Raw genomic sequence first — 19,218 nt, forward strand, 5'->3', positions numbered from 1 at the left:
ATATTATATATAACTAGCGATTCGTCCCAGCTTCGCACGGGGGCAATATTTGTTTATGTAATTTTTAATCTGTTAAACATATTTTAGTATGGTTAGTATTTCGGTGTGTGTAAAAGTACTGCAATAATATTCACTAAGATTTTAAAATGAACGGCCTATTTAGCAATTTCATGTAAGTGCGTTTATACATATAATTCCTCCTGCTATAATGTCATTTTATTAAAAAATTTAAATATTTAAAACATTGTGAAGTTATTGTATGTTTTGAAATAACTTTTGAAGTTAGTTGCAAAGAAAACATGTAATGTTGGTGCACTTAAAAATGTTTGATATACTAGTATTGGGTACCTCAGCGGTTTCGCCATCGGTATGGAGTGTGGTCCAGGCGCCTCCGGCAGCGCGACGCAGCGCCAGCGTCCAGGCGGCCACGGGGCAGCGGCCGCCCCACGCCAGCAGGTTTAGCCGCAGCGCCGTGCTGTTGGCCCACACGAACTCCTTTCCGGGCGGCGCCTTCGCCTCTACGCACATTACCAATCTCTTACGGTCGGCTACAAGCGACACGGACTCGTTGTTATAACGAGTACATAGTTAATAGTTTATCTAGTGTAGGTTCTGAGTGCGGGCTCTTTGCGTATACGGATTCACTAGTGTAGTGCACTAATTCGTGTGAGCGCACTTTGAGCAGATTTTAATACGTCGAGTATATATATTCTTTTTTGCACAATACATGTAGCGATTGAAAATCGGCTCAGAATCGACGTAATATAGTCGCTAAGCTGTCATCCGATTCGAGGCATAATCGCCTTCGCTAGGAAGTCGTTTAGAAAGGATTGCAAATTGGTTACGAGCACTGACTGTCGCCCCTGGTGCGCGCAAGCAGCGGACGCGAGTGCGGCGAGGCGCCGACGGCGTTGTGCGCGCGCAGCGTGACGCGGTACAGCGCGCCGCACGCCAGCCCCGCCAGCGCGCGCGCCTGCGCACCCGCCGCCACGCGCGCCTCACCCGCCCCGCCCGCCCCGCCGGCCGCGCCCTCGCGCGCCCACTGCACCGTGTACCCTGGCCGCACACAAAGCACGACATGTAGTCCGCTCGTCACGAACGTTAGTACAGGCTTGTACGCTGCATTGTTCACTGTGCAATGTACCGAGGAGGGCTGCGCCGCCGTCGGCCGGTGGGTCCCATGCGAGGTGCAGCGCGTACATGTCGGCGCGTACGAGACGCGGCGCGGGCGCGGCTGGCGGTCGCCGCACCGCCAGTGTGAACACCGCTGCGTCTGCGCCACCGCTGTTGCGCACCGAGCACGTGTAGTTGCCCGCCGTTTGCACGTCAACCTCTGTCAACGTCAATACTCGCTGTCATATCGATCTCGGTTTGCGTGCTCGCGACTCGCTACCGAAGGTTCTATGAAGTTACAGGTAGAAGAGAAAACATAATTATGATTTCATTTGTGGCCAACAAAAAAAGACTTCACTTGTGACAAAAGCAGTTGTTCTGATGTAAAAATTAAAGTACTCAACCGATATTCATAAAATTTCTAATAGACTAGTCTGTATCTTTTCAGATAAAAATAATCCAAATCGGTTTAGAATTGTTGGAGTAATGAGGCAGCAAACAAAATATACAACCGAATTGAGGACTTCTTTATTTTTGAAGTCGGTTTCTATAGTTTCACAAAAAAAATGGATTCATGCAATGATAAAAAACTTGTTATTAATCTTCAACAATGCAAAATCATCTTTTTCCCATACAATTTAAAAATTTTCACCTTCATTCATCTACATTCAGTGAAGACCTAAAAGAAGTACATACACTGTATGTCGTAGAGTTCTTTCGTAATCCTGTGACCATCATCCGTATTCATATTTAACAGGTATATTATATATTCTTCAAATGAACGAATGAATAGACGAATTAATTAACAAATAAGACTTCACCTTTTGACACAGGTCACAAGAAATGTCTTGTGTGTAAGTAGTGGGGAACATACTGTGTATGATGAGATCGCCGGTGTCGGTGACGGTGTGCGGGTGCGGCAGCGGCGCGGGCGCCCAGCGCCAGCGCAGCGGCGGCGCGCCCACCGCCGCGCAGCGCAGGCGCACGCGCGCGCCGCGCACCGCTGCCACCGCGCGACCGAACGACGAGATGCGCGCCGCCACTGCCACCACACCACACCTTATGTAACTTGCATACTCGTTTTGAGATAATTTACTCGTGACTACAACGAGTAAAGAGAATAGCACAAAATGAAATTATAACTAGTCAAGATCGAGTACTTGGTATTAGTACTATGGTATCACCTGCGTGGGCGGGCGCCGCGGTGACAGGGCGCGTGGGGGGCCCGGCGCCAGCCGCGGTAGCGGCGCGCACCCAGAACTCATACACGGTGCGCTCACGCAGGCCCACCACTTCGCGCCACACTTCCTCGTCTTCGTTTTCCTCGTTTGATTTAGAATCCATATTCGCTTCGACTCTTTGTGACCATTCGCCGCCAACTCTTCAAAAAAAAAACAATTTAATATATTGTGACATGGGTTTATGTTGCAACACTATTAAAATTTTATGAATATACCTAGACCTACTTTCCAAGTTCTCTAGTATACAGCGTGTAGTGTGTGAGGCGGCCGGCGCGTTGAGTGGGAGCGAGCCACGACACGCGAACTGCGTCTGCACTAGACGCAAGCGCACGTACTGCTTCGGCTACTCCAGGAACTACAAAAAATATACAAATCATATTTTTGTTTGCCGCCTCCACGGTATATGGTCAAATAATTTAAATATTAGTGAATATTACTAATCGTACCATCTTCCCTAGTGGAACAGTAAATGGGCGATGATGGTGGACCAAGCCCTCGATCGGTGCGTGCACGAACCCACACGGAGTAGTTAGTGGCTGCGCGCAATCCCTGCAGTGTAGCCTCGTTGTTTGCACCAGTGCGTGTTGTTTGTGATTCCATAGCGCCGCTCCACACTGTTATTTATATCATGAGTTTATTATGTTTTTTTTTTTGTGTTCAAAATAACAATATTTATAAAAAAAATATTGACACTGACGTGGTGAGAAGTGTAAGGCTGCATACTGTATGTCGTATCCTCGCAGTACATGAGCGTGAATTGCCTGCGGTGGAGCCCAGCGAACTCGCAACGATCGGGAAGAGAGACCTTCGCAAACGATGGCAGTTGGCGGGACTTCAGGTACTGTTGAAAACATTATATAGTCTATAACGAATATATATTTTACAGAATTTAGGAGCTAAGTAAACAAAAATTTGCTGACAATAATAGAAGACTATAAATTCGTCGCTCTGTTCCATCAATAGACGAGTCCAATATAGCTAGAATAATTCTAAAGACACTTACCTAAATACATATTTAGGACTATTTAAATATCAATTATTTTTGATCTAATGACATTAAAAAGAAACAGATAAAGGCAAAAACTAATAAAGCACATTCGTTAGTAGTGAGTAGAAAAATTTAGGGTACAAACCTCCATCAGCAGTGGTAGCGTAAATAGTTGGCGTAGCTGGGCCGGCGCCTGCGCGGTTATACGCACGTAAGGTTAGCGCGTAACGAGAGAACGAACGCAGACCATTGATGGTCAAGTCAGAACTAGTCCAGCCCGGCGCAGTCGTGCTGCCAGTGCGCCTTTCTTCACCAGCAATTTCATCGTCTATTCGAGTCAACTCTCGCCAAGACGCCACGTAGCCTAGTAGTTCACCATTCCAGCTATCTTGTGGAGGAGCCTAATTAACATATTTTTTTATTGTTGCAAAAATGATTACTGTACTACTAAGGCTTTATCGTGAGCCAATTAGAAGAAAAAATTGCAAGAATGTGGTATTTGGACGCTCTATCTCATCTCCTTTCACGCCAATCCGAATGACATCGTATCATTGTAACATCGCATACAAGATCGCATGAGCGAATTGATCATAATATTAAAAAAATATATCACATTTACTTTTGTGAAGTTAATATGGAGCATTTAAAAAAACGTGTCTACAAACATTTAAAAGAGCGGCAACGCACAAGCAACTTCTATATTGCAAGTGTTCATGGACGACGGTAGCCGCTTCTCATAAGGTGAACCGTATTCTTGTTTACCTCCCTAACAATAATATAAAAAATCTAGCTTTCACGCTACTGTAGTATTAAAGATTATTATTATTATATAAAATGACTATACTATAGTAGTATACTATAGTAGTAGTATACTATAGTAGTAGTATGACTATAATATAGTAGTCAATGTTACTTACCGACCAAGAGACATGTAGTTCTCCAACGCCAGCTGATCTCACTTGCACGTTTTGTGGTGATGCGGATGGTGCTGTATGATACAAATGTAAAATTATACTGTTACTCACTGTTAAAAGTATGGTCAATCATTATTAAAATTATGGTCATTAACAAGATATTTCAATACAATTGTTAATACGTGCCTTCTTCCAAAGTGGTGAAGAGTAATGGATCAGATTGAGGCGACTGACCGATGTGATTAGCAGCAGCGAGACGAAGTGAGTAGGCGACGGCTGGATGGAGGGATTCTAAGCGCGCACTCAGGATATGATTCCCATCAGAATCAGCTCTGTGGAAAATATTAAAATTGAAGCCATTTTCGTGACGATTTTTTTCAATCACAAACTTAAAGAAGGAATACCTTTCGTCTGCAATGGATTCGAGGGTTAAGTTGGTGGTGACGTGTTTGGCGTCTTGTGTGGGTAGCGCATGCAGTGCTGTATAGGAAGCACTGTAACTTAATCCGCGTACTGGTGGGGCGCGCCAGGCGATGCGGACCCAGCGCGACCCCACTCCTCCCAGACGGACCGAGCGTGGTGCTTCTGGTGGTTCTATACATCGTAAACATAATAAACACGAATTACTGTATATTTGTGTGATTTATGTACATTAAAAATATGCTAATTTATTATGCAACAATCTCACCTTCGACGTTTAAAAACAAGAGGAGCTCACTCCTGCCGTACTGATTATGTGCGTGGCAGCGATACTCGCCAGCGTCTATACGCTCAGCTGCTCGAAGCTGAAGCGTTGAACGTAACCCATCCACTGTACGAACTTCAGAGACTGTCCACCTTAAAATATCATAGGGCTTTATAATGGCTACTAAATTATATTAAAGACTACACCTAATTGTGTAATCCAACCTGTATGAGTTGAGATCGAGCCTGGTACCGCTGTGGGTCCAGTGAACGGCAAGCGGCGCGTCGCCCAGCGCATGACACGTTAGTGATACACTGTGCCCGCGGACACATGACATGTTCCCACTGGATTCTTCAAAGTGCGCTGGCTCTAGGTGGCAAGAACGTAATGTTTTTTACAAAAGTAATAAAATTACTCTTGTTCGGGGTATCCGGAAATTGATGTAATAATGATGTTGAAAGAAAAGATTGTATTAAAATTTATAATATAACTATCGATAAAATGAAACGATAATTAGTGAGTTCTCGCGGCGTCCTCGGTGACCGTTAGCGAACTGATTTGCATAAATTATTAAGGTATGAAATATATAAATTTGCTGAAGCTATCGATATGCGCTGCTTGCTCGTACAATATAGTATTGGGACGTTTATTACATATACATACAGACATAGACAGAGTGTTAAATACAGACAACTGAGAGATACCGTTAGTAATATATTTAGCCTCACCATGGATAGTTAAATTGATGTGTTTGATAAGAGGAGGCCCAACACCATTGTCGGCGACGCAGCGGTAGCGTCCCTGGTGCAGGCGGGCTGCAGCCGGTGCTGTTAGGGAACCGTTACGAGTTCGTACTCCGATCACACCCTCGCCCCACTCCGCGCCTCCAACAACCTCCCAGTGATCTCCATTGTCACTGCTCAGAGATATACTGTCGCCTATTGAAAGTAAAAGCTCGGTATTTTTTTACGAAATAAAGAATGAATACGAACAATGAATATAAAGTAATTACCTATTTGTCTGTACCACTTAATTTTTGGTACCGGGTAGCCTTTGGCAGCGCATTGCAGTGCTAGTGGAGTTCCAAGTAGTACCGCAGCATCCATAGGCTCTATAATCCACGCCGGCGCCACTAAAAATTAACGTATAATTAAAATCTATTAATTTAAAATGAAGGTACATCTATTTTTAAACTAAAACGGTTAATTAATTGTACTCAGTTTGTAGTAACAAGTTGGTTATGTAACGTATGAGTCACCTTTGACGCTGAGCGTGGCGGTGTAGTTGACGGTAGCGGCGTGGTTGGTGACCCGGCACGTGTAGTCGCCACTGTGGCGGGCGGTCAAGTCGGAGAACATTAGAAGCGAGAATTCATTCAAACTTTTCTCTTCTATCTGCAAAAATAATATATATGATATACATATAATTTTATTCATAAAATTACACTTTTAAGATATTTTAAAACTGTTTTAAGCAATTTACCTGCAGATTAGACGGCAAAGGTACACCGTCCTTGAGCCAAGAGAAGTACATAGGTTTGTCACCGGACGAGACTCCGCAAAGAATTTGCACGGAACTGCCTTCAGTCAATTCGGAGGAAAACATGAAGGGCGAAATTTTTGGTGGATCTAGGAACAACAAACAAATATGGCGATTTAAACTCAACATTGTGGGCTAATTGGATGGAGAGGCTTTAGACAGTATCATTAAAATAACACGGGGTGACTAAAATGAACGTTTTGTTTAATGCTGGAAATGCCGTGAATTGAATGACTAGCGAAACATAAGTTAGGTACGTGCACAGCACATAGGTCACTAGGTTTCCGAAATAGTTTGAAATCTCGAATGTACAAAATTATTTAGAAAAGTAAAGAATGGTCCTTATGGAAGGAAAGAATGATCTTAGCATATAGATTGACCAGATATTGTAGGCATGGGAAAACAAGGATGGGTTCCCCTGGTTTATAACTCACTTCGGACTTGTATCTCGATGTCCCTCCGCGCGGCGGCGCCGCCGGGCGCGGCCACCGCGCACGCATAGTGGCCGGCGTCGGCCGCCACCGCCGGCGACAGCCGCAGCTCGGCGCCGCGCGCCGACACGCGGCCCGAGCCCTCCACCGCGCGGCCTGCACCGCGCGCCCACCACGAGATGGAGCTGTGTCAAGTATGTCACTGAGTTATTGATAGTTTTGTAATTAAGTGATTGTCAAAAATCTGCATTTATAAAGAGACGCTCATAGTATATCGATGTAATAGAGAAGAGAAAAAGTATGATAGTAGGCATTTAACAAGTTTTCGGTTTGGTTAAAAATATGACGGCTTGTGTAGAAAAGAGTTGTTCGGATTGATACGACCCCTCTAGATGGGCTGCTGTGAATTAATGCCCAATACTTTAGGTTATTAGTTCAAAGTTGCCCTACCTGGGTCTCTTACCTAGATAGAGTAACTTCTACCCTCAACTTGCGGAAATTTATGTAGGCTCTACGATTAGCAAAGCAGATAAAATTAGAGATGAAACAAAATATTCAATAAAATGTTAAGAATGTGAAAGTCGTATCGGTTATACTCGTACACGAGTAGCTCATCCGTTTGCAATCTTATATTTCCGTATTGGTAGATAATGAGCCCTACTAATTAGAACAAAATGTTCGGTGTTCAAATGGTGTCGGGTGTGTATGTGTACGAGTGCGTGTATCGTGCAAGAGGAATCATCCTATCAAATGCACCTCTATGGACCTGATCGGATATCCGGCATACGGGCAGAAGATAGTAGCGTTGGCGCCCGCCACCACGCGTACCGGACCCAGCGTGCGGATGGATGGTGGCCCTGGGGGGAGACGAAAACTATTGTGATTGCTTATAGAAATGTAATCTTAGTTCTTCCTGAGACATTAGAAATGTAATATTTTATTTAATAATAATATATAAGTAAAATACACCGTTGCGGGAAGAATTGACACGACGAGGTTAGTAGTAGAGTAGGCAACTGAATTGCAACTGACTAATATTAATAAAACGAGATAAATGTTAACATATATAAAAAAATACAAACAAAGGAAATCAAGATTAGAAATGTATTAACCCACTACACACAGTGCTAAATTGGCAATGATTAAACATCTTAATAAACAAACTATTTCCTTACGGTACTGACTTACAATATATATATATATATATCAAGAACAGATATAAAGCATCATGTGCTGTTTGAGAGAGATAACATTTGGTTATAATAATCAAAATAATATTAATGTTAGTAGTATAACATAATACTAATAACAATGTGTCATGTGTCAATGTAAACAAACATGTCAGACATTGGTTAATTATTGGTCACAGGATATGGTTCTTATTCATAAACATATTCATGACTTTTCAAAGCTTTAAAATTAAATCTTTTTTAAAGCACTCTGAACTCTAGGGTGAATTACTCTGTCCTTTTGAACATTATAAAAGCATATTTATATAACAAAAAAGTGCTATTCGCGCGATCTATTCTAAGTCGTCAATCACTTAAAGGGGAATTTAAAGAAGCAAATATTTTCACCGTAGCTTCAGAATACATGTACGCCAACATTTTATATGTACGCAGGAATCTTTAACTGTTTCTTAAAAACAGCGATCTCAATAATCTTAACACTAGATACAAATTCAAATATGCTGGTCCGAAGTATCGTTTAGAAAAAGTTTATAGGTCTTTTATGGGAATGGACATTAAATGTTATAATAAGATATCGAGGGACATTTTGGTTCTACCTTTTAATAAGTTTAAAATGTTATAAAAAACTAATTGAATTGGGATTTGCCCATTAAACGATTGCTTGAATGACAAATGTGACAAACACCATGTTTTATTTATTTATTTGAAAATTACTCACCACACTTACAGTCTCCCAAAACGTGTAGCGAGCCATAGGTTTATTTTACAAACTTACAAAGTTAGTTGATCATGCACGGGCTTTTAATGATCATGTAATTTTAGACATAGTACATTTAAATAAATACACATAATGTTAACAAAGATTTAAAAGAGCAACTGTTGAGTTTGTTGCGGGCTCTTCTCAACAGATAATAACCTTTCAAATCTTGCATTCATGAAAAAAAATGATGATTTAAAAGTGCTTGTAAAGAAGTCCATTTGAATAAAGATGATTTAAATTTAAATTCTTGACTCTGCAGAACAGGCATGTAGGAGATGAAACAAGATATATACAAGAATAGAGACCTTTCTGCAAAATAAGTAGTAAATTTTTAAATTCAAAATATACGTTATATAGAGTTATAAAAAAAGCATCAATTTACAGATAAAAATTAAGGGGAAAAAAGAGAATTGAAATATTACATTAGCATAAAGAGCGTTGTGTTGATCTCACCGTAAATATTGAGCCTGGCGGAGTGCTCGGCGTGGCCTAATTGGTTGTGTGCGCGGCATGTGTACCGGCCGCCGTCCTCTGGGGACACGGCGCTGATGTTCAGCGTCGACACCACGTCGCCGTTCACTGATATCTCCTCGCTGATGAAGAACCTGATTCCACATATCTAGTTGTTGATACATAAACATTGAAAAAGGATTATATTAGAATTGAAAGTGGAGAGCGTACGACTGGAGGGAGATGCCAGAGACTGTGTGGTGTCTAATACAAATTGATGAGTATTGATCAGGTAGAGTGGGGCTGGTGTGGACCTGTGCTGGGCGCGGTACTGGTCGAGCGGCTGCGAGTCGAGGAGCCAGAGCAGGCGCGGCGCGGGCGAGCCGGAGGCGGCGCAGCGCAGCGACACGCCGCCGCCCGCGCGCAGCGCCTGCTCGATGAACGTGTAGTGCAGCTCCGGCGCAGAGTCTATCATGACGGAAACACAGCTTGTGCATAAAACGCTGGTAATCAACGGGAAATTTCATTTGAAAGTAACCTATAGGAATCTATATTACCACAACTTTAGCTTCTCCTTTTTGACCGGCTTAAAGTAAGAATGGATACTTAATTGTACTAATTTTTTGCAATTTACACGATATCTTTTTCTACGGTAGGGTTTTAGTGATTGTTGTACTCTATTTTTTTTTTGTAAAAAGTCCCTATTAAACTATAACTTAGAGAATTGTAGAAAATTGCATTTGATCATGGTGTATAAAGACTATATATTGAAATACCATCAAAAATATTAACTATCAGTCGCTACTCATATTCGAGATATAAGTTAAAGCCCGTGACATCCTATAATGAGATCTTGATCTATGATGGTGATCGAGTTAGAGCGAGTGTTCAGTGTTCGGCGACAGTGACATGTGAGCGGCGGTTGGGCGCGCCGTCCGATTTATCACGCCCTACGGTCGATCCGATGCCGACCCTTGATATATTAACGCGCACGCTGTAATGGGAGCCCTATCCATTCCAATCGAGAGGTTATTCTGTTGAAATATTCAAAATTGGAACAATACATTTGAATTTAATTAACAAGGGTGAATCTCTCACAAATTTCTTTTTCCATTTTTGGAACAATTGTCAGGCCCTCGTGGACGAAGACTAAATTCGTGCATAATTAACCCCATTAATTCATTTTAATCCATAAATTAAGCCCTCCGACGGAACACGATTGTCGGTTTAGACAACACTCGCTTAATTTTGGGTTCGTTGCGATGATAACTCACACTTGTGGTTTCAAATGTACTTGAACACCTCGTAATACTATCTCCCTCGCGTATAGTTTCGAATTGTATACCGAGGGGTTTGAAAAACCACAACAAACAAATTATGTGAATTGTAATACGATTCATTTTGTACAGCCCGACCGAGGAAAATATACTAGTGCGTTAATATTACGGGCGGGAAATTAAACTCCACAATGAACATATAAATTCACTGTTTTAGTACCGACTACTATAGAATTTAATTACGGCTTTGTCACACATAATATAGAACTATACTACACTCCGCTGATTTGCCGATGTAACCGACTGGATTAATATTCAGAGAACTAGAAATATTACATATTATGAGTACAATAAGAACTGAAAACAGATAAGAGTGATAGTTTTAAATGGATTATTTGATTGTAGGGAGGGGCGCCATGTGTGGTGGTGACTGCTATGGTGGGAAACCATTGAACATACTCAGAGGGTGGCTCTTGTTTAGTGGATAATAGGTGATTTACGCAGACACAGCAATATAACTGAATTGTGTTTTTTAGGAATGGAGAAAATTTAAAAAACAAGCTTAGGCTCTGTTATAAACAAAATAGTGTAATTAATAGAATAAAAAAAAAATATTTTTCCCAAGAGACTACAGCATGGGGTTCTTCAAAAGGGGAGTAAAGAGATTTCTTCAGGGTCGGCAACGCGCGCGTAATACCTCTGGTATTGCAGGTGTTCATAGGCTATGCATATGCATTGACCACTTACCATCAGGTGGGCCGTATGCTTGTTTGCCACCTCAGTGGTATAAAAAAAATGAATATAACTAATTTCTTTACCAACTTTTGAGTGTGTGGAAGTTTCCATGGTACAATTATAATTGTTTTGTAAAAAAATGTATTTCATAGTATGTATATACGAAGATAAATAGACTGTTTATGGTTTTCTTAAGAAGATGGCAGAAATAAACTTAATAAAAAAAAAATACAACAAGTTATTTTTTGTATATATTTATTTTTATAAAGTAAATAAACAATAGAGGCTTGATCGCTAAAAGTGATCTCTTGCAGGCTACCTTACATTGGATTGAAATTAAATTGAATTAAATAAGGTTTCACATGATAAACGTACTCAAATGTCGTTGTATGACCGTAATCGTAATTTTATTATTTTGTTTATATTTTTAAATTATTATTTCCTTTGCAAATCGGAGAAAAGTATCTACTACTGTAGTTTCGGACAAAATAACAAATTATGAGTATCTGTTAATTAAAAGGTCGGCGCCTCATCCTTTTAGAATTACTTACTGGGCAGTACTCGACTCCGCCTCGTCCGTCTAATATTATTTAGCTGTTAATTGCTTTTTTTTCCGACTTCAACAGTCATGTACTAATATTAGAACATTTTTATTATAAGCTTTTACTTCACTTGCAATGTACGCTAGTTACTTTCTTTGTTTAGGACAGATCTTGCAGATTGAATTGAAATTTTGTATTCACCTTTAACTCTGGAAATAATAATATAATACGTACAATACAAAATGGCCGCCGCTACAAGATGGCGAGTGGTGTGTACATTGAAAGAGTTTGAAAAATAGATAACGTTAAAATAAATTACTTGAATTTAAAATAACCGCAGCCACAAGTGACGAATTACATTATAAGAATCTGTATTTGTATATGTTTTTAAAGGTACTCAATCGATAATTATTCTAAAACATTTGTACTAATCAACAATTTTATTACACTGCCTTATGATGTCCTCGAAAGTTTCCTATCACGTTATTTACATGTAATTGTGAAGTTATTTCTATAAAGTGCCAACAATGGACACCGTCAATCTCTTTTATATTTGATCAAGTACACAGAACATAAATATCTGAGTAAGAGCATTATCCATTTCCATATAGTAATCCGAGATATGAGATTGAATATGTTTGCACTGGATAATAGAACAGCGCAAATTTTACACTGGGTAGATTGGATGAAGGCGCTCGGCACGCTGCTGACATATTGTTTGTTTTATGGGTTTGCAATGTGTACGAGTACCTTATTATTAATATTTGTAGACGTATCTCTTAGAGCACGCGTCTAGATATATTTAGTTCTTTGTTTGTCATGTTTGTACTCACATACGAGCATTAGTAAAGAGATTCGCCATTAATCAAATAAAGAAGACGAATTCTCGAGTTTATATTACTATACTATTTGCCGTGTGGTCTTGGCATAGAATGGTTCATCCCTTTCTTCCCTGTGGGTGTCGTAAGAGGCGACTGAGGGAACTTAATAGTCGAAGGAGGGGCAGTAACGTCTTTTGGAACACCACCTAAGCCTAACTGCGGTTGCCAACCCGCCTGCCAAGCGGAAAAACTACTGGTAAAACTCACTTTACGGGTGAGGCGGATGTTCAGCAGTGGACAGTCAACGGCTGATATGATGATGATGAATCTATTATTATAATTATAAATAGGAAAGATATTATTGTTTCTTTATAATGGATAAACTCAAAAATAACTTAACAGATTTAAAGAACTACTTTACTTTTAGAAAGTTAGGTATTCAACGAATGATAAAGAATATATATATATATATAAAACAGTGTGTTAATTTCCAAGGTTTTATCTACTTGTGCGATGTTGGGCCGCGTCGCTATACAATAAATGGATGTTAAGGTACTAAAGACGACACTGAAAATGTTATAAGAAACTACTTAAATTTTATACAAATTATTGCGTAAAAGGTTTTCGAAGAAACCCTTTCAATTAAGAAAACAACCATTAAAATCGGTTCAAAATTACCGAAGATATCACGTAACATGCGCACAGTTCGAGAATCGAGAATTTCCACTCTTTGCAGCTGTTTAAAAATCGTCTGGAAATTATTATAACGACGATAATAGGGACAGCTCTGGTTTCACTATTATCTCCGGCCTTATTAATTGGACGAGACCTATTTACAGTTTCATCTAGGCATTATAGAAAATAAAAACCATTTACTACAACACTTAATTGGAAATAAAATATTTACATGAAATTGTTCACAAAGATAACTTTTCTATATACTATACATAATTTTTCGCGTAACGTAAGTGGCATTTGTAGGTTTCCTGAGAAAAGAAATTAAAATCTTCATTTTTCATCTGAGGAAACTTAGAATAATCCTACGTTCCCATTCCTCCGTTTCTTTTCCAATGTATTTCATCCATTTATTGTAGCATTATCTTTATTAAATTCAGCCACATCGCGCTGTTAAACGTTAGTTGAGCATTTATACGAAACTGTACAAAATAATCAACATTTGCTAGTTAAAAATATTTCTTTTGTATTTTTTTTCTATCGACTTCAAAAAATTAGGAGGTTGTCAGTTCGGTTTAAGGTTTTTTTATTTGTTACCTCATAACTCCGTCAATTATAAACCAATTTGGATAATTCTTTTTAGATCTGAAAAGACATAGGTAATTTCAAATAAGCTCCATATTTTTATCAAAATTGGTTTATTTATTTATTTGCAAACAATACCACATTGTGTTGAATATTTTTTATAAGTAACAAGAAGATGTCATAAAATACAACAAAACAAAAAAAAATATGAAGCAACAAAATATCCAATAATTATTGTCAAAAATTGCAACTAATTTACAAATGTCATTAATACAACAAACAACAACAAAGGCATAGTATACATAAAAAGTGTGTGTACATATAAAAATTGTTTGTTCACTTCATGTTCGAAGGATTCGAGATCTAATGTTTTAAAATGCATCAATTGAGTAGATGCACCTTTCCAACAAAAGAGTATAAAGTTTTATTTTCAAAGTACTCCAATCTCATTCTCCAATCAATTTTTTACCTTGCTGTAATAAATACTTTTTTGGTGCGTGTATTACTTGTGTATGTACGCATGTATTGTCCGGATGTGCAGTGCAACGTAAAACAATATAAATAACACTGTAACGAATTGATGAATTCAATAAAAGAGTGTCTTTAGTTTTATTGCCACGCTTGGTAGACGGATTGGCAACTAGCAGTTAGGCTTTGGAGATGTTTTAAAAGGGACGCTGCTGCCCATCTCTCGTCCTCTCCTAGTCACCTCTTATGACATTCACGGGAAAGGAAGGGGTGACTTATTCTATACTGGGGCCCACAGTAAATTATTACTATATTAACACTCAATCTTACTTAATGTAAACCTATTAACACTGGGAGTGTTCTTAGGTTTACATTAAGATTTGATCATTTCAGACAAATCTAACTTCATCGTTATTAAAACCATCAACAAACCTTATTTGAGAAATCAGTTCAGGGTACGATACGGCTAACATACCTTAAGAAGGTAAAAACTCTTAATAATTAAGAAAAAGTGCTTTTAGTTTACCCTTTGCTTTAAATACGTACAAGTATACATTATATGAATCCATGTGTAACCAAAATGCATTGATGGAATTTAATAAACAAGGCACCATGTGTATCAAAACTATTACTTCTTTTCTATGGTAGTAGGGTGAACACATTGAATTCTTACAATTTCACAAATTTTATGTAGCAATAAGCGTGGGAATCGAATACAAGCGCTGTGCAATATATAGAGTTCCAGAGAGTGTTCCACGTAAGGTATCCGGCCTTTGTGCTCGAGTGCGGAGAGCTGTACTGCATGCCTTTATACTGTACATTTCAGTAACATATGCATAAAGTGGATGCCGGCACTTCGCCATTGCAAACCGGATTAAAACAATACAATCTTCTTTGATAGCAAAACTTTAAATACGAGTAGTAGCCAATTAAAATCCCGAGTAAGTTAGTTAAATAGTATAAAACAAAGTTGCTGCTAGCATCTGTCTTCTCCTTTGCTTTTTCTAAACTATGTAATGGATTTTGATATATCTTTTAAGGTATTTTTTTAAGTATGGTTACGGAAGATTTGTATGTATGTACAATAAATTCTAATTAAATTAGACAAAAGTAGATAAAATTAATATTTTGTTACAAACTGTATAATTTTTTATTTAAAGTTAAAAATATTTAATTGGAATTTTTATTTTGATGGCTTTATTAATTAAAAAGAAACCTTAAAATTAATACTTTTCTTTCTATACTAACTACTAATAGGTCGATATTAACAATGATCTCGAATTTTTTTATGTGAATGTAATGTCTTTTATAAAGTCTGAGAGATCAGACATTGAAATAATGATTCCGCCATTATTCAATATCTGCGCATTAACTGTAAAAGGAACGTTTTAATTTAAGCCGTATCAAATAAAAGAGAGACGATATCCAATTTTGTGTCACGGTAATTATTTTCGCATGCTCGAGGGAATTCATGGGCTCCTCGTCGAGTCGTCTCCCGGGCGACGTCGCGATCTCGCACGATGAATATAAAGGCAAAGCAGGACGTTTCAACAAATGCCTTTTGCTGATTGATTCCGACTCTAGATCGCGACACTACATTGAGATTGATTGCGACCTCGCCTCGTCGCCCGCGGCCTCCCGTCCCCTCTCCCGAGCCCCTCACTATCTTCCGTTCTGTTCGTACCCTATTCGGTCGCGAAATCACTTTTCATATTTGATTTTTATGAGGCGATGTGACATCGATGTATTTTATTACTGTTCCACTATTGAATTATCGATTGTATTGTTGACAGTAGAGAATAAAATGTTTTAGAAGTAAGGAGTATAGCAATGAATAAAACGCATTTCTAGTTTTTAACTGAATTAAAAAAGCAGGAGATACTCGCCTGTATTTTTTTATGTAAACGTTACATAATATTTCACCAATTTTAAACCGACTTTAATAATTAACTTCGTATTCAATGTAATCTCTTGCTGCTTCCATATTGCAATAATATATTAATTTTGCCACGTTTGATGTAGCTGTTTTTCAAAGCAATATCTTAAAACGTTGAAGTTATTTTCGTCTGGGTTCCATCAAATCACAGCACAAGTAAGTAACCAATCAAATCATCGTCTTTTGTGATTTGGAGCGAGTTCAGTCAAGTAGAAAGCTTTTGTGCGATTGAATATCTGCTATTACCTTTGACTGCAGATCACATAATAATCTACCAATTACATTTGTAAGCGTGTTCCCAGTTACGTTCAAATAAGGTTCTAGAGAATCGTGCATCTTTGGAAAAACAATATTCACTTCAAGTCTCTTGCGAGGTAGACAGGAAGATCCGAATACTTATAATAATCTTTTGCTTGATCTATTTTCATAATTTGTCCTCTCACGTTGGTTCTAGTGACTCTGATCATTATAGATTTAACCTTCTAAGGTAGTTGCTAGCATCCTTCCACTTTCATCGACTACTATTGTACTACGAATATATTGTATAATTTATAAAGCCTTGCCTTGCCATGAAGGAAGATAAATAGTATGCGTAATGCATTGCAGTGAGCTCCGCTTACTACGGGCTCATATACATGACGCAAACTGCAAGCAGACTGCTAATAAATCATGAAAACTTGCACTCGCAACGATTCATAACCAACGTTTGTTATCACAACTGACTTTAGTGGTTTGAACATTGTTTGCATATTCTGGGTTACATAGCTACGCGTTTTATCATGTATGTTCCTAAAAAAATATAGATAGGATAACGAATTTGTTGTGATTTGGTGTGTGTGTGATAAATAATAATACAAACATACATATCTGTGACGCCTGCCTCCCTTAAGAGTAGGCTTAGATTCAAACAAACCTCTTTCGCGTTTTCCACATTCATTAATCTTTTCATACACGCTCGCCGGTTACGGGTACTTTTAATTTGGCCCTTCTTCAACACGTCGCTATTTGGTCGACATATGTCCATCTAAGGAGGCCCCTAACGATATTTTTATTCATTCTTGCTCGATAAATGTCTTTTGTAAATCTTCTTTCGTCCATTTTTTTATACAACCTAGAATGGCAAACAAGCTGACGGCCCAGCTGATGGAAAGTGGTAACCGTCGCCTATACACATGAGCAGTACCATGGACATAACAGAGTATACTGTTTCACCCATGATACCCCCATGCGTTGCCATTTCTGAGGACTCAGGTGTTATTTCTCCGTACCCAGTAAATTCACGCCATATCCCATAAACACAGCCATGCAAACACATCTGCTTTACGGTTGAAAGATAGAGGTACCCAAGCAAATGACTTTTGTACAAAGTCTCCCTCTGGTAAATCCATCCTCTCCAAATGGACAAATTAACGCAACATTCCTTTTTCGATTTTTGTCACTACATAAGTTTTAGTCCAGAATAACGATTAGGTATATAAATTTATTCGACAATATCACTCAACATTGCAGAGCGTTGTTTTTTGAAGATTTGAAACTATAGCACCTAGTAATTTCATTGACATATCCTTCAAATAGAACACAAGTCGAAATCAAGTTGCTTGAGGATAAAATCTTTTGGTTACATGTAGCACAATAGGTTCATTTAATTACATGTCCACAAGAAAGGCAACGTGAAGGGTTGCTATTGCTATTGTCATGTTAATATTGTGCTGACGTTATCGATGCAGCAGCTCTGTGTATCGGAAACGGGAGGATCAATTTATTGACAGCACTTGAATGGCTCGCTCGGCACCTACTTGACAACCGGCGTTCAGCCTTAGTGCTCGGCGCCCGGAGCTCGGGGCCGCGTATGTGTGAATACAGTGCTCTGTATGTCAACGTTATTAGTTTTAATATGGGTATGAGTGTTAGTCGATAGATAATATTTTATTCAAAACGTTTATTATTGTCTATTAATTAATACATTAAACATTTAAATAAGCAAAATGTAGTAAAATGGAATGTATTAATATATGATTATTATATTCTATTTTTTTTCTATAAAATTAACTACAATTTTGGAAATAAACAATATATATATAAATATATTACCATCAAAATGCTGTTGGCCGCAAATGGTCTTTACAGCTTTATCGGAGATAACAGGGCAAATGGCACTTCAACTCGCGGAAGGATTTATGGAACGGTTTTTCACCGTTTTCTGTCTACCGGATACGACATTTTAGTCTAAGGGTACCGCAGAGCAGTTCGAGCCTTAGTTCAGGCCATTATGCTTCGATCCTCACCTGAACGGATAGGGGGATCGTTTCGCATCGGCACGGACACAGACGTAATTCAAATAGTGATTTGATGTTTATGATTTGCTTTATTTTTTATTTAATATAAATTTAATTCAAGTAATTTGAATTGTTGAGTGTCATCGGGAGAATGTAAATTATTATTTTTTATTTATTTGATGCCATTTAATAGTTTAATAATTTAATTCTTTTCTAATAATTTAATTCTATTTTAATATTTTTTAAACACAAAGCATGCTGTGGGTGCCTCTAAATAAGTAAGAACAGTTAGCTGTAATCCACTAGTGTATTGTATCGAAATGTTTCGCTGTATCTCATGTTGGATATCCTATAGATAATTAATTGTACTTACAATATTGTTAATAAATATGTGTTATTTGTACCATCACAAAAGATATTTGATTCTTTGGCCCTCAGCACTTACCATTTACCACCTGCATTATAGGCGGCGCATGATATTTATTATATTAAATACAAATTGCCAAACAGAGTACGAAGTTTTTGTTTCACAGCGGAAACACTTAGGAAACATTGTACGATATTATTTTGTAATCCAATATCAATAAAGCGA

General features: G+C 38.5%; 1 protein-coding gene across 4 annotated transcripts in view; it reads right to left on the minus strand.

Moving 5' to 3' along the window:
• LOC113522166 (cell adhesion molecule Dscam2-like) overlaps positions 1–19,218 on the minus strand; it is a 66,237-nt gene that overhangs the window by 14,274 nt on the left and 32,745 nt on the right. For 3 of the 4 annotated variants that reach the window (XM_052894251.1, XM_052894250.1, XM_052894252.1), the window contains exons 10-31: positions 9,626–9,779; positions 9,315–9,466; positions 7,678–7,768; positions 6,915–7,096; positions 6,424–6,569; positions 6,200–6,335; positions 5,954–6,073; positions 5,670–5,879; positions 5,166–5,310; positions 4,945–5,093; positions 4,661–4,850; positions 4,443–4,588; positions 4,260–4,330; positions 3,488–3,743; positions 3,052–3,195; positions 2,801–2,968; positions 2,580–2,709; positions 2,298–2,494; positions 1,988–2,155; positions 1,145–1,333; positions 856–1,056; positions 349–518 (exon numbers count right to left, since the gene is read on the minus strand). In XM_052894251.1, the coding sequence (XP_052750211.1) occupies positions 349–518; positions 856–1,056; positions 1,145–1,333; positions 1,988–2,155; positions 2,298–2,494; positions 2,580–2,709; positions 2,801–2,968; positions 3,052–3,195; positions 3,488–3,743; positions 4,260–4,330; positions 4,443–4,588; positions 4,661–4,850; positions 4,945–5,093; positions 5,166–5,310; positions 5,670–5,879; positions 5,954–6,073; positions 6,200–6,335; positions 6,424–6,569; positions 6,915–7,096; positions 7,678–7,768; positions 9,315–9,466; positions 9,626–9,779 (3,515 nt within the window). The remainder of the gene's footprint in view (positions 1–348; positions 519–855; positions 1,057–1,144; positions 1,334–1,987; positions 2,156–2,297; positions 2,495–2,579; positions 2,710–2,800; positions 2,969–3,051; positions 3,196–3,487; positions 3,744–4,259; positions 4,331–4,442; positions 4,589–4,660; positions 4,851–4,944; positions 5,094–5,165; positions 5,311–5,669; positions 5,880–5,953; positions 6,074–6,199; positions 6,336–6,423; positions 6,570–6,914; positions 7,097–7,677; positions 7,769–9,314; positions 9,467–9,625; positions 9,780–19,218) is intronic. The other variant, XR_008252761.1, reaches the window with a different exon arrangement.

This window comes from Galleria mellonella, unplaced genomic scaffold, assembly GCF_026898425.1.
Source record: "Galleria mellonella isolate WM207_F2 unplaced genomic scaffold, CSIRO_AGI_GalMel_v1 utg200, whole genome shotgun sequence".
In the NCBI taxonomy this organism is placed as follows: Eukaryota; Metazoa; Arthropoda; class Insecta; order Lepidoptera; family Pyralidae; genus Galleria; species Galleria mellonella.